The sequence below is a fragment of the Syngnathus acus genome, chromosome 16 (assembly GCF_901709675.1).
Source record: "Syngnathus acus chromosome 16, fSynAcu1.2, whole genome shotgun sequence".
NCBI classification, from domain to species: Eukaryota; Metazoa; Chordata; class Actinopteri; order Syngnathiformes; family Syngnathidae; genus Syngnathus; species Syngnathus acus.
The window spans coordinates 1,463,039-1,477,500 of record NC_051101.1 but is presented as its reverse complement, the minus strand read 5'-3'; the positions used below and the strand labels follow the sequence as shown (position 1 = coordinate 1,477,500).

Sequence of the window (14,462 nt, the reverse complement as noted above, 5' to 3'; positions counted from 1 at the left end):
TGAAAGTATCTGTTTATTGTATTCGTTTATATGTTTAATAAAGACAAAGCCATCACAAAACTGTTGTAATTATTTAGATTTTGATCTAAATTAGCCTTGAATAAAGACTAAGCAGTCACATGAATTAAGAGAAAAAAATGGACAGCCGGACTCGGACTCGTGGTCAAGAGGCCGGACTCGGACTCGGTGCAAAAATCCGACCGAGTCCACAGCCCTGAATATCATTGAGGATTTATTCTTTAATGATATCATGACAATATTGTGACAATGTGACAATATCATGACAATAGCGTAACATTAGCTTACATGTAACATCATGTTACTTTCTAAACCCACATGCTTGTAAAAGTAAAAAAGTGCCTTTGTGTTTTTTGTTTCGATGTGCTCCTTAATATTCCTAGCGCCGCGACCTCCATAGCTGATCATATCTTGACATAGAATACACAAAACCTTCCCCGGGACATCTACTTTACGGATATGTTCCGTCAGACTGACGGACTATGTTCCGAGTTGTACAATGACGCTGCTCTCGAGCCCTGCCCATCTGAAGCAGTTCTTCATCCCGTTCGGCTTGTTTATTTCCCTGGCACGATGCTCATGCTGGCGAAAACTTTTGCTGAGTAGGCCCTAAATCTATCTAACCAAATAACTCGTCTACAAGTGATGAAAACCCAATCGCAAATTCACATTGTGGCGGTGTAAAAACACTAGTTCTCCGCGCAAGTTAAGTCAACAAGTGGAAATGATGTGACGAAAGTAGTGCCAAAATGCTGCCGAAAATAAGATGGATGTTGTTGCATCACGGCTGCCAGTGAGTTAGGTTGACAGAGGCAAGCCGATTTCCGTACTCACAGCTTCACTAATTTTGCCTTGAGATGTGCCAAAAGATGCCGCCGCGGGCGAATGCTTGCGAGTCGCCGAGGCTAACGTTGCCCAGCCAGCTGGCCGGCCGCTTCCATACCCCCCCCATACATAAAATAAATTTTCTCAACGGATTTACACGATTCACAAAAATTATACTTCCGACGGAAAAACACACGGAAATCCGCGGAAAATTCTCATCCCTGTATAAAGTGTAAAAACTCAAGACTGAAAGTGTGTCAATTGTATAATTTGTAAAGAAAACTCCAATAGGTTATTTTGAGGATTTCACACGCAGACTGACGCCACACAAAAGGAAGGCCACATGCCTTGAAGGCACACAACAACAATTGTGCATGTTATTGTTGTTGTGACTCAGCTTGTCGCAATGACACTTTAGAAAACCAGTTTCTTTCTTCACACTCACTTTTATGCAATACCGCGCGCTTTCTCTATTAAATACATTCAACCCTCTGCAGAAAAATAAATAAATAAATGTTTTGATGATTTTTTTCTCTTGAAACTCTAATTTCGGCAAGTTCATCTTCTGCCACACTTTAATTGAATCAATCCATTCGGTTAAACATTTGATTCAGTTGGGCTTTATTTTCAACGAAGGACGCAAAAAAAAAAAGTGGGTGAGCAAAACAAGACTTGCACGCGCAGTCAAGACAGCTGACACAGCCGGCTAGGCGAGGAACGTGTCGGAAGGTGTGCTGCTCACCTGCCAAAGTCACACAGCTTAAGGATGGCCGTCTCCGGGTCCACCAAGAGGTTTTGGGGCTTGATGTCTCGATGACACACGCCCTGGGAATGGATATAAGCCAGGCTCCGGAACAGCTGGTACATATACACCTGATGAGAAGGACACAAGCATTCAAAATCAACACGTACAAAGTCCACCGTGCTGATTTTGAGTCGTCGTCTTGCGGCTGCAGTTGTTAAGCTCCTGTCAGCCGAGGCTATGTGCGGCTTCCCAAAGTGGGCGGAGGTGCGGGTGGGGGGTTAACCGTGACTCACGCTCTCCTACATTTGCGCAACGACTTTTCGACAGCATGGTCAAATGTTAATCACTCCGCTTTTCTCTGAGACAGAAAGAACACGCGTGGGCGTTTCTTCCGCGTCACAAGAGTCAGAGAGCGCCGTCACGCTGAGCGGAATCGGCTGCACACCGCAGCTCAGCAAACACGTATGGACAGAGATGGGGTGGAACGGGCGGAGAATTATGCGGATGCTCGGTTGGGGAATACAATTAGACGTGCTGCTTTTCATAAGGGAAAATTGACAAAATGTGGAGACACTGGCTTGTGACGTCACAACGACACGATTACAGACGAGTACAAAAAGGGATGTTGCTTAACAAGGAGAGAAAGTGAGTGACGGGCATAAGACATAATACAAATGTAGCTCTGAAGGCAACGGAACGAGCGACAAGCATAAGCGGGGGTGCAACGAGGTGGCGCTTACCTTAACATAAATGATGGGGATGGTGGTCTTGGCCTTATTGAAGTGCCGAGCCACCCTGTACACCGTCTCGGGGACAAAGTCCAGCACCAGATTCAGGTAGACTTCATCTTTCTGCACAAGACACAAAGTGGGAGCGAGTGCAGCGTTACGGGTGTGACAGCGAATTGAAAATGACATCACAGAGGCGACGCGGAGCAAAGCGCATGCCGCCAAGTCGTCCCAAGACGCTTTGTAAGGTGCTTGACAAGAATGTCTAGCGAAGTTCAGACAATTTCTACCTGTGGCTAAAAACCCGAACGATAAAAGTAGCCAGTTGCCTCTCAAAAATTCACTGTCCCTGCTTTATTTCTGGCCCGTTTCCTTTCTTTGTATTAATGGAATATAGTGAGGGCGACAAAGGAAATCTGCTTCTTCCTTGACAATAGTGCCATGTTGTTTGTAACTCAATGAAAAAATTAGGACAGATTATTAAATCAAATCAATTTTCCCCAATGCAGTTATAACAGGCATGGATTTTCGCTATTTGTGGGCCGGCCGATCTTTTTTTGAACAGCAGGCGAATACACACCTTTTCACCGCTGGAGTAGAAGAAGTAACGTAGCCGCACAATGTTGCAGTGGTCCAACTTGCGCATAATTTGCAGCTCTCTATTCTAAAAAGCAAACAAGGAGGACACAACAATCACAAGGCAGATTCTTACCAAGAGTGAGTCACCAATATACGTAGTCCATAAAATGGCCTCCCTCGCCAACAGCCCATGCTCACCTTAAAGCGTTTATCTTGGAGCACTTTCTTGATGGCCACCATTTCCTGGCTGTCGATGAGGCGGGCCTGGTAGACTACGCCGAAGGAGCCATTTCCTATGACCTTGATGTCCGTGTAGGACACTTCCTGCGGGCGGTCGGGGCCTTGGCCCGGCGTGGCCACTACGGTGGTCAATTTGCCAGTGTCACCTGGACGAGAAATGCGCGTGAAAAAATAAAGGCAAAATGAAAAATCAGCTCATTTGTGCAATGTGTGGGATCATATCCCCTGCGACAACCGAGACTTTGATGCACCTTAAAATAATTCCATCACAGTTACAGCTCAAAAACAGTTCAAATGACGTCAACGACTTCCCGCTCCAGTGAGCGCCATGCGCGCGCTACGTGTGGTCCGCAGGTTGATTTGGCATAATCCAGGATCAGATTATGTACAAGGAGGTGATGTACTCTCTGGGGGAGTACATTGTGTGCGTCTTACAACTGGTCAAAGAGTTTCATCACCAGGCTGATGTTTGACCCCCCCAAAAAAAACAACTTGGATCAAACAGTAACTGACAGAGCGGTTAGCGTCGAGAGCATTCCGACGGATCAACACCACCAGTGGTGACATTGGGGAAGGAGAGCGAGGCAGGAGCGAGCAAGACAGAGGCCCGTCCCCAAAGCGCTTTTGTCAGCTCACTGTGGTTAAAACGGTGTGGACAGCAGCACATCCACAAGTGCTACTGCTTTTTCCCGGGGCTTGTTCACTTTACACGTCTCAGCGGGACCCCTACGGATCACCGCCGTGTACCAAAATGGAGTAAGACGGCAAATCATTCCGCACCAGACAGACAAATTTCGCAAATACATCATGGCATTCCTCGGTAAACACACCAAATAGAAACTTAATCAGTATAGTTTGTAACATGCAGTGTTAAAGGGGAAGTCAAGTCAGAAAGTTCTGGTTAAGAATTCATTCTACGCAGCGCCTCCCATCTAAACACAGTCATCTGATTATTATTGTTTGTATGATATGAAATAAGCAGCTACAGTAAATCCACCTGATTTTATCCATCTCGGAGGTCGGACATTTTGCCACTCGGGAGTCTACTTTTCGTGGATTTCTTGAGTTTTGTTAGTGGGTTAGAAAAAACTTTTAATAATGTAATTTAGAATATATAAATTGGGTCACTTTGTAGATTGTCGCAATTTGACATTTAAATGTAGGTTCTGTGCTAACACTAGTGAAATATATCAATCAATTGGTCATACGCTATGACACAAACAAAAGCCTCCTAAAACGATTTTTCCCCCCAGTTCCATCACAAATAAGTGGACGATTGCTTCCACAAATGACTAGCACGAACGCTAAGGTTAACTCTTAACCTGAGTGACGTGAAGAGGAGTCCACCGAACTGAAATTGTCAATAATAACCTTATGGAATCGTTTTTTTTGCCGAAAAAACAACAGTCGGTATTGATGTTGAAGTCATCGAAGAGGTTTAATGGTGGGAGAAAAACAAGGCTAATGGTAGCTGGATAGCTAGCCCAAGTTAGCCAAGAGCCTGCTAGCTGAGATTAGCTCGGCGATTGTGATCGACTTCATTTAAAGAAAATGTCCATACAGTCATCTGAAATAAACCACGGGATGGACATCATTTGGAACAAAGCGTCTGAGGCGGCGAGTGGTCATTTTAAAAAACGACACTTACGGGGTAGTTTGAGGTTACCAAAGCTTGTCGAGCCACCTCCGCTGGTTTGCGAAGCCCCCGACTTTCCTGTCGAGCTTCCGCCGGCTACTGCCGATCCGACACCGGCTGCAGCGGCTCCGGGAGCTCCGGGAGGCTCGGCGAATGAGCTGGTCCTGGGCCGCCCGCTGCCGCTCATATTTGTGTGAACTACAGCCAGGATTAACGGCGAACGTTACTGACAGCCAACCAAGTCACACAATAAATACGAGCCCTCCACCACAACCACGACCACCACACACAAAAAACTCCCATGGGAAAAGTACTGCACTTACAGCGTTCTTGCTTTCTGCCCAGTCTCCCCCTTTCTTCCTCTGAACTGTACAACGATGATGGTGGGGAACTGGGGAGTTGACGTGGGATGACGTAACATTCGCAAAGGACTGTGGGAAAGCGAGTTTCGATGTACCTGTCCTCCAGGGGTGGTGAGCGAAATGACGACGTTCAGTTCCATATCATAGCAATATTATCCTCAAAATAGAACACAGTATAAAAAAAAGAGCAATAGGCTTTTTAACGTACACTAATAAAGTTGATCAAGCAAAACAAGAATAAATAAGAACGTTTCCAAAGGTTGTGTTGAAGTCCATGATAACAAGTTTAAAACAAATAAGAACAGTGCACAAAACTATATCAAAAATGACACAACAATAATGGTAAAATAAGCCCTATCAAACATAAAATGACTAAAGTACATTAAATACTGCGCCAAATTCTTTTTTTTTTTTTTTAAACAAATTACTCGCCCCAAATAAATATCGGCGGCATAAAACTACAATACCCAACACGCATAAGTTCCAAAGTGATTGACAGCTACACTATCCAATCGTGGTTGCAAGACTTTCAGCAGGATCTCATACAGGGCGGGGCTCAGTGTCACAAAAATGGAGGCTAATGGCGGGTTAACGTCTCCCTACATGCTGTAAAACAGAATCGTCGGCGAACAACCATCCCGTTGTGTGCTTCTCGTGCCCGAGACAGCGTCGGAGCAGCCTCGGCGGAGCGGGCGTTTGAGTGACGTGCGGTGATGACTACGAACGGCGCCGTCCGACGACAGTAAATGAGGTACAGGGGGTGGGTAAAAAAAAAAAAAAAAAAGAAGGGCCCCTGCCGCCTTTCGACCGGAGAGCTGCGGCGAAAAGTGGCTAGCGCCGCCTGACGGACCGCCCGGCGAACCGGGCAACGGCCGTCAGGAAATAGCGGTGCCAGGGAGCGTCACAAAATTGGTTCTCGCTGGCCGAGGGAGCGCCTCCAACCGCCCTCCACACGCCATCGCACACATGAGACAGTACACAAGCGAACCTGTTAAGAAACCTTTTGGTGGTTTCAATATTACCTTTGTAAGGCAGTGGCTGGGACGAGGCAACCAACAAGGGCCATCATGTTGGCTAATTGCTAAGTCGAAACATGTTGTCTTTTTATCCGCGTTAAACTATAAAATAATTAAAATTGCCAACATTTTAATCATGGGTGCTTTCCATGAGAAGAAAAATCTAGACAATCTTTACTTTATGTGAAATTGACTCGTTTAATCCAGTAGGTCAAGAGCAGGGTGGCCCAAAAGTAAATTTAAATTCAATTTATTAATTTGTGGTGGAAGGAATATAGGAAAGCAGGTGAACCCAGTTGAATATAAGGATGCAGGAATATTAAAAAAAAAAAAAGAATGAGAAAAGAAGCCAAAAAATAGATTTGAGTGAGTGAGTGAGTGAGTGAAGCATGTAAGAAAGCAGGTTTGGCTGAAAACATCCATCCATTTTCTATACCGCTTGTCCCCACGGGGGTCGCGGGCGTGCTGGAGCCTATCCCAGCAGTCATCGGGCAGTAAGCAAGGGACACCCTGAACCGGTTGCCAGCCTATCGCAGATGAACAACCATCCGCACTCACACCTAGGGTCAATTTGGAGTGCTCAATGGGCCTACCAAGCATGTTTTTGGGATGTGGGAGGAAACCATAGTGCCTGGAGAAAACCCATGCGGGCACGGGGAGAACATACAAACTCCACACAGGGAGAGTTGGAGGTGGAATCGAACCGGTACCCTCCTGACTGTGAGGCGGACGTGCTAACCAGTGCCGAGCCGCCTGGCTGAAAAGAAAGCTGTGTATTTAATAAAGTTAGCTTCCAACAAACAATACCTTCATTCAAGATTCAAGAGTTTTTATTCGCCATGTTTGAGCGTGCCAAACAAGGAATTTGACTTCGGTACATCACAGCCTCTGTTCAACATTTAGGTGACTAACAACACTCAGGACATGTGAAAAATGACAAATATTCTCAAACATCCCCTGATCTTAAACTCCCAGGAGGGCAAGGAAAAACTCAAAACTCCAACTAGGGGAAATGAGAAACCTTGAGAAGAGACCACAGATGGGAGGGTCCCTCTTCCAGGATGACCAGGCTGCAATGGATGCAGAGAGGACACATAGTACAAACAGTGTAGACAATTCAAAAAAGGTGTGGAGAGGAGGATGCTATTGCACAGCAATGACTCTGAGACTCTAAGAGTGGTGTGAGTTCATCAGAGCAACAGCCTGGGGGAAGAAGCTGTCTGTGTCTGCTGGTTTTGGCATACCGAGCTCTATAACGCTGTCCGGAGGGGAGTAGTTCAAACAGACTGCAACCTGGGTGAGAAGAGTCTGTAGAGATGTTACTTGCACGTTTCCTGGTCCTGGACAGGTACAAGTCTTTGATAGATGGGAGGTTGATTCCAATTATCTTTTCTGCAGTCCTGATTGTCCGTTGCAGTCTGTGCTTGTCTTGTTTGGAGGCCGATCCAAACCAGACAGTGATGGAGGTGCAGAGGACAGACTGGATGATGGCAGTGTAGAAGGTCTTCACCAGCTCCCGCGGCAGGTTGAACCTCTTGAGCTGTCTCAGGAAGTACAGCCTCTGCTGGGCCTTCTTCCGGACAGAGTCTATGTGGCCGGTCCATTTCAGGTCCCGAGATATTGTGGTTCCCAGGATTTTGAAGGTGTCTGTGGAGAGAATAGTATTACTACGGATAGTGAGGGGTGAAGTCCACTGTCATCTCCATGGTCTTGAGCGGGTTCAGCTCCAGGTGGTTTTGGCTGCACCAGTGGACCAGCCGCTCCACCTCCTGCGCAGTCTCATCACCGTCCCGGATCAATCCGATGAGAGTGGTGTCATCTGCATACTTCAGGAGCTTCACAGGAGAGTCACCTGAGGAGAAATCGTTGGTGTAGAGAGAGAAGAGCAGCGGGGAGAGGACGCACCCCTGAGGGGTGCCAGTATTGGTGGTCTGGGTGTCAGATGTGATGCTCCCCAGCCTCACACGCTGTCTCCTGTTGGTCAGGAAGCTGGTGATCCACTGACAGGTGGAGGCAGGCACCGTGAGCTGGATGAGCTTCTGGTGGAGGATGTCAGGAGCGATGGTGTTGAACGCCGAGCTGAAGTCCACAAACAGGATCCTGGCGTACGTCCAGGTGGTGCAGGATGTAGTGCAGTCCCATGTTGATTGCATCATCCACCGACCTGTTTGCCCGGTAGGCAAACTGGAGGGGGTCAAGCAGGGGGCCCATGACATCCTTCAGGTGGTTCAGCACTAACCTCTCGAAAGATTTCATGACCACAGATGTCAGAGCGACAGGTCTATAGTCATTCAAACCTGTGATGGCGGGCTTCTTGGCCACTGGAACGATGGTGGAGCTCTTGAAGCACGAGGGCACCTCACACAGCTCCAGGGAACGGTTGAAGATCTGTGCAAAGGTGGGTGCCAGCTGCTCAGCACAGACTTTCAAGCAGGAAGGTGAGACACCGTCTGGGCCCGGTGCCTTCCTGATCTTTTGTCTCCGGAACATCTGGCGCACTTCCTCCTCGCGGATCTGGAGTGCGGGCGCGGCCTCTGCAAGAGAGAGAGTAGGTGACAACGGTGATGGAGGTGTGGACAGAGCGGTTGTGGGGGGAGGTGAGTATGTTGATTGTGCTGCAGGAGGTCCTGTTGTGTGGGAGGACCGATCAAACCTGCAGTAGAACCTGTTTAGCTGGTTAGCAAGCCTTGGGTTAGTTTCTTGAAGCCCGTGATGCTCTGCAGACCTTTCCACACTGTTAAGGGATCAGGATTGGCAGAGAGGTGTCTCTCCAGGCTCTCCCCGTAACACCTCCTGGCTTTCCTGACCTCTCGGTTCAGTGTGTTTCTGGTCTGCTTGAACAGGTCCCGGTCGCTGCTCCTGTAGGCCTCCTCCTTGACTTTGCGCAGCCTCCTGAGGTTCGGTGTAAACCAAGGTTTGCCGTTGTTGTACGTGCAGAAGGTCTTAGTCTGCACACACAGATCCTCACAAAAACTGATGTATGATGTGACAGTGTCAGTGAGTTCATGCAGGTCTGAAGTTGCAGCTTCAAAAACTCCCCAATCAGTCCAGTCAAAGCAGGCTTGGAGGTCCTGCCTTGACTCCACTGTCCACTTCCTCACAGGCTTAGAAGTTTTTAGTTTCTGCCTGTAGGCCGGGATCAGATGAACATAAGAAGTAGCATTCAGGCTTAGCTGATATAAAATAGCTATTTGATATTCTATAGTATAGTACTTTATGAACAATATAGATGTAATTATAAATTATTAAAATGTTTAAAAATCAAACCGTTTTGGCCATTTTTTTTTTACTTTAATTCGTTGGTCACCTCAGGACAGCGTTATACAGATGAAGCCAGCCAAAACTCTTCAGGAAGATGGTGTTCCTCACAGATGATAGATGATGTATGCCTGTGGGATCAAATCAACTCATGTATACAGCATACATCCATGGGCTGAATCTCAGTTGATGGGTTTTCTTTTTCATCTGCCAGTTTTATTTCCAGTTGTCTTCAAATGATCCACTCGATTTAAGACCTGACATCATGGAAGCGCAGAACGTCTACATGGAGATGGAGCAGCCTGAGGATGCCAGCGTGGACCACCAATACATGTGCAGCGAGTGCTGCCAGCTTTTCAACACCCTGGAGGAAGTCCTGATCCACCAGGAGATTCATACGAGTGAGGAAGGTGAGGCGGGCCAGGCGGTCCGCTGCGAGCAGTACCAGTGCCTGGAGTGTGGCTCCGTTCTGGTGAACTCCGAGGAGCTGCTTCTGCACCAGGAGATGCACATGAGGGTGGCTGGGATGGAGGCCGAGCAACGAGGTCGGACATTTTGTCGCGTGAAAGCTTTGTCGAATCATTCGCTCATCCCCCGCTTCGGATTTGGATTGTGTTGAGATGCATATTTTGAACGGGATAAAAGTTGCAGTCAAAGGCAATGGTTGTAATTGTACAGGGAGAAGTTTATTTAAATTTGAAATTCTTAACATTTGTGCAATCCCTTCTCAGAGTTGTGTGAGGCTGCGGCACCCGAAGATTCTGGTTCCCAGCTGCCCCGCGCGGTACAGTACCAGTGTCTTGACTGTCTGGCTCTCTTTGACTCGCCCAACACATGGTTTGAACACCGCAAAAGCCACCACAGCAGCACCACCAGCACCTACGCGGAGGACACGGTAAGACAGAGATGGCCAAAGAAGCGCCCCTTGAACAGTCTGTCTGACCGGCGAGCGTGTGATTGATTGGCAGCCGCAGCAGTATGTGATCCAAGCGGACGGCACCCTGGCTCCTCTCACCAACACGCAGAACTTTGTGCTGAGCGAGCGGCAGGCTGGCGAGATTTTGGCTCAGGTACTGCATTTAAATGCTTTGACCGAGACGGATTATGCTTTGTTTTTCCCCATAGCATTTTTTTGTGCAACTTCACTCAGCAGTCAAGTGTTTGCCACTTATCAGAAGCTTGCATGATTGCAACAGAACTCAGTGCACGTTTGCTTTCCTTTTGTTGTCGACGCGAGAGCGAGGGCTTTGCGTTTGTGCGGGATGAGGATGTCTCTGACGGTGAGGTCCGGGCTCACTTCAAAGTGGCTCTGGATTTTCATCAACCTGTGGGGTCAGTGCGGTTAGTATGCAGATTACCACTCTTACTGTTGTCATTGGGTGCGTGCCTCGGCCTCGTAAGTGACATCGCAGGGGCCACGATCGGGTTTGCCTGCGCGAGTGCGATTTGCGGCATATAAATTTTCCATCTAATCTTTAATGACAGATGAGGGCTTTGCTTCGGATCTGTTGCAGGTGTTCGCACAGCAGCAGCAGCAGCAGCAGCAGCAAAAGAAGACATCCCACCTCAAATACAAAGCAGCCCCCCGGCCCTCTCTGCTGCCCCCGGTGACGCCCGCCCCGGGCTCGGCCACCATGCACCTACAGATCCTGACGGCCCAAGCCCTGGCCGACAGCTCGGGCAAGACGGCCAAGCGGCGCCAAGCGGCATTGCCGTTGGCCCCCGGAGTCCATGCTGGCACCATCGAAACGGCGGTCAACCAAGCGTACGAATGCTCCGAATGCTCCCTACTCTTCCAGACGCCAGAGGACTTCCTCCAACACCAGGGGGAGCACTTCCTGGCTCAGGACAAAGAGAGCTCGGACTGCGGGCTCATGGGCGGCTTTGAGGAAGCCTCTGGGCGCCAAGATATGGCGGACAACTCCATCAGGCGACCGAGCCAATTTGTAACGCCGGAGAAAAAAGCCAGCGCGACGGGGTGTGTGCCTCAGCAATGCACACTGTGCAGCCGTAGCTTTGTTTCAGCCAACCGCCTCAAATCCCACCAGCGCGTCCACGAGCAGGGCACGCACGAATGCCCCGAATGCGGCCGGGTCTTCAAGAGAGAGAGCTCCATGCAGGCCCACCTGTGCACCCACCTGCGCGTCAACAGGTACCTGTGCGTGGACTGCGGCCAAGGCTTCACCACAGAGATGACCCTCCTCGTGCATAGGTGAGGCCCAGCGCCGGCTGTGGGCGTCCTCTTTGCTCCCGCCCGACCTCACCTTTCCCCTCACATGTTTCTTGCAGAAAGTCGCACACGCCGACCCCCTTTCATAAGTGCCAGTTCTGCGACAGAACCTTCACCAACATGACAAAGTACCTTTACCACCGACGGACACACCTCAACGTCAACACCTGTGGCACACCTGCTTGCCCCACCGCCTCTACCACGGTAGTCCTTCTGCAACTGTTATTGTAAAACAGAAAAGACAGAACTCATTGTAGCATCAGTTTAGACGGTAATCCACAAGAAGTCGTCGACGCGACCACATGTTCTAGTTGATCACAATTGCCACACCGCAGGAGAATCTGAGACATGTGCTATGTGCTGTATTTTTTTCTTCAATTCAGCATGAATTTCAAATAAGTTCCATCCCTCTCCAGGTTAACACTGCTCCACGACGAGTCTCTCTCTCGACTCTGGCCATCCTGCAGCGAGCCAGGGAGAAGAACAACTCTCACATGATGGCCCCCCTTACCGAGGAAGAGATGGAACAAATTGAGCAGGACTCTGGCGATGCGAGCAAGTTGCACACTAGCGAGGTTCAAGGGGAGGTGGGCCAAGAGCATCCCGGCGAAGAGCCTCTTGGCGCCGAGCCCGTCGGGGAAATCGCGTCCAGCGCGGCGGCAAGCACCACACCTGTGTCATCGGGAAAAAGCGCGTTGGCTTGTCGCTCTTGTCCAAAGACGTTTGTCTCGCAGCTGCAGCTCCTCCAGCACCGGAGCGCAGCGCACGGGCCCAAGCGCAGCTTCCTGTGCGGCATCTGCCTCAAGAGCTTCACCAAGCAGATCCACGTACGCAACCACATCCGCACGCACACGGGTGAGCGGCCCTTCCAGTGCGCCGACTGCGGCAAGACCTTCTCGTCCCTCGCCAACCTCACCCGCCACACCCTGATCCACACGGGTGTGCGGCCGTACCGCTGCGACGTGTGCCAACGCGCTTTCTCGCAGTCGTCCAACCTGCGGCAGCACAGTTTGCTGCACGCGGCGGGTGGCAGCGGGGGCCTTACCTGCCCAGACTGCCCCGCCGCCTTCCGCTGGCCCGCCAAACTAGCCTCGCACCGCTTTATGCACCACCCAGGCTCCCCCGCGCCTTTCCCTTGTTCTCACTGCGAGGCCGGCTTTGTCACCAGGAGGCAACTTGACGCCCACTGTTCTGAGCGGCACCAAGAACCCCAGAATGCCACTGGCGGCCAATCAGAGCAGTCTTCTTCCACTGCGGAAGAGTCTGACGTGACGGTCCGAGGCGCCTTGGACTGCCACATTTGCGGCAAGAAGCTCAACTCCCCTGCCAATCTGCGGCTCCACAAGCTGAGCCACCCCAGTCCCGGGCGGCCACGTGGCGCCACCTGCAAGCGCGCCCAATCCCACCAGTGCCCCGTGTGCGGCAAGCTGTTTGTGTCCAGATCGGGCGTGGCGCTGCACCAGCGGGTGCACACGGGCGAGCGCCCGTTCCCATGCCAGATATGTGCCAAGCGCTTCCGACAGAGCACGCACTTGCGTGAGCACCTGCGCACACATACGGGCGTGCGACCCTTCCGCTGTGAGGTGTGCGGCAAGGGCTTTGTCCAAAGCATGCACCTGGTCGAACATCGCCGCACACATACGGGCGAGCGGCCGCACGTCTGCCCGCAGTGTGGAAAGGCCTTCAAGACCTTCTCCAACCTCAGGAACCACAAGAAGACGCACAGTCGGCAGCAGAAGCTGGATCGGGACCGGGACGACAAAGCTAATTCGGCTGTGGAGGTTTCCACAGTGGAACTTTCCAAGGGGCAACCGCACCTCATCCAGATCCAATCCTCTGATCTTCAGCAGGTTCGTATTATTATCTAAATCATGCATCCTCATGGGTAGCAATGAGTTCCCACTGAGGATGAAAATGCGAGAGGAAATGGATGAATAGGTTGTAATTTTCAAGTATAGAACTAAATGAATTAAAATGAACTCTTTAATGGTTTGGAACATGTAAGAATAATTGATTTAAAATGTAAAGTTGCCTCAGTAAGCAATTTTTATTTTAATTGTAGTACAACTTATTTAATTATAATTAAACTGTTTCCTAAAATGTATTATTCTTTTTAATCATTTAATTTTCAATAAAACAAATAAATACAAAGTAAAGAATTAAAAATATACTTTTATGAATCAAGTTTGGGAATTAACTTAATAAACAAAGTGTGCCATAAGGGGCCACGCCCGATCGGCCCTCATCATCCTAAGTATACTGAATCATGTCAAATGTCTGTTCCGCCACCGTCACAGGGCACCAACACCATCATGTGCAACGAGTTTGGGGAGACCATCGCCATCATCGAGAGCAGCGAGGGCAGGGTGCTGCCGCTGGAGCAGGCCCTGGAGATCTTTCACACGGCGATGGAGAATGGCCTGGATGGACTACACCTGCTCTGAGCCAACAGAAAGACTTGCGTTATAATATGAAAACAACTTAAAGACACAAATAGTGGGGTTATTTTTGAAAGGAAGCGTTTGGTTTTCAATGAAGGTAGAAATTCAGTCTACTTTGTTGATGTGATGACAAGTGCTTTCCTTTCAAAAATAACATTTCTCAGTCACTTCAAAACAGTAGTGTATTTACATACATGTCTGAGCAGCTTTTTGTAGCGAGGAAGAAGTGCTTTTAAAGGGTATGAGTGTTTGCTTGTATATAAACGCATTATACCTTATGTGACCTATTTTTTTTTGTATTTTTGATTTGTATAAATTTGATGTCACTGCTGAAAGTCGCAACAAAATATGGTGTTCATAACTCAATAAACTCAGTTTGCTTCA

The 14,462-nt window shown here is 49.1% G+C and overlaps 2 protein-coding genes across 3 annotated transcripts in view; one reads left to right on the top strand and one right to left on the bottom strand.

Annotated features, from left to right (window-relative positions):
- Positions 1-5,228, bottom strand: part of gsk3ab (glycogen synthase kinase 3 alpha b) — an 11,350-nt gene extending 6,122 nt beyond the window's left edge. Inside the window, exons 1-6 of one of the 2 annotated variants that reach the window (XR_005100576.1) lie at positions 5,095-5,207; positions 4,784-4,969; positions 3,094-3,281; positions 2,897-2,980; positions 2,329-2,439; positions 1,586-1,716 (exon numbers count right to left, since the gene is read on the bottom strand). Coding sequence is in view for 1 of the 2 variants with exons in the window: in XM_037273326.1 (XP_037129221.1) it covers positions 1,586-1,716; positions 2,329-2,439; positions 2,897-2,980; positions 3,094-3,281; positions 4,784-4,958 (689 nt within the window). In the remaining variant the exon portion in view is untranslated. Of the gene's footprint in view, positions 1-1,585; positions 1,717-2,328; positions 2,440-2,896; positions 2,981-3,093; positions 3,282-4,783; positions 4,970-5,094 lie in introns of both variants that reach the window. The other variant, XM_037273326.1, reaches the window with a different exon arrangement.
- Positions 5,229-5,687: 459 nt separating this feature from the next.
- znf526 (zinc finger protein 526) lies at positions 5,688-14,462 on the top strand. The gene is made up of 8 exons (XM_037273174.1): positions 5,688-5,884; positions 9,622-9,952; positions 10,139-10,302; positions 10,376-10,477; positions 10,922-11,619; positions 11,697-11,841; positions 12,054-13,487; positions 13,935-14,462. Exons 2-8 carry the CDS (start codon positions 9,673-9,675, stop codon positions 14,079-14,081), a joined length of 2,970 nt encoding a protein of 989 aa, XP_037129069.1. The 5' UTR covers positions 5,688-5,884; positions 9,622-9,672; the 3' UTR covers positions 14,082-14,462.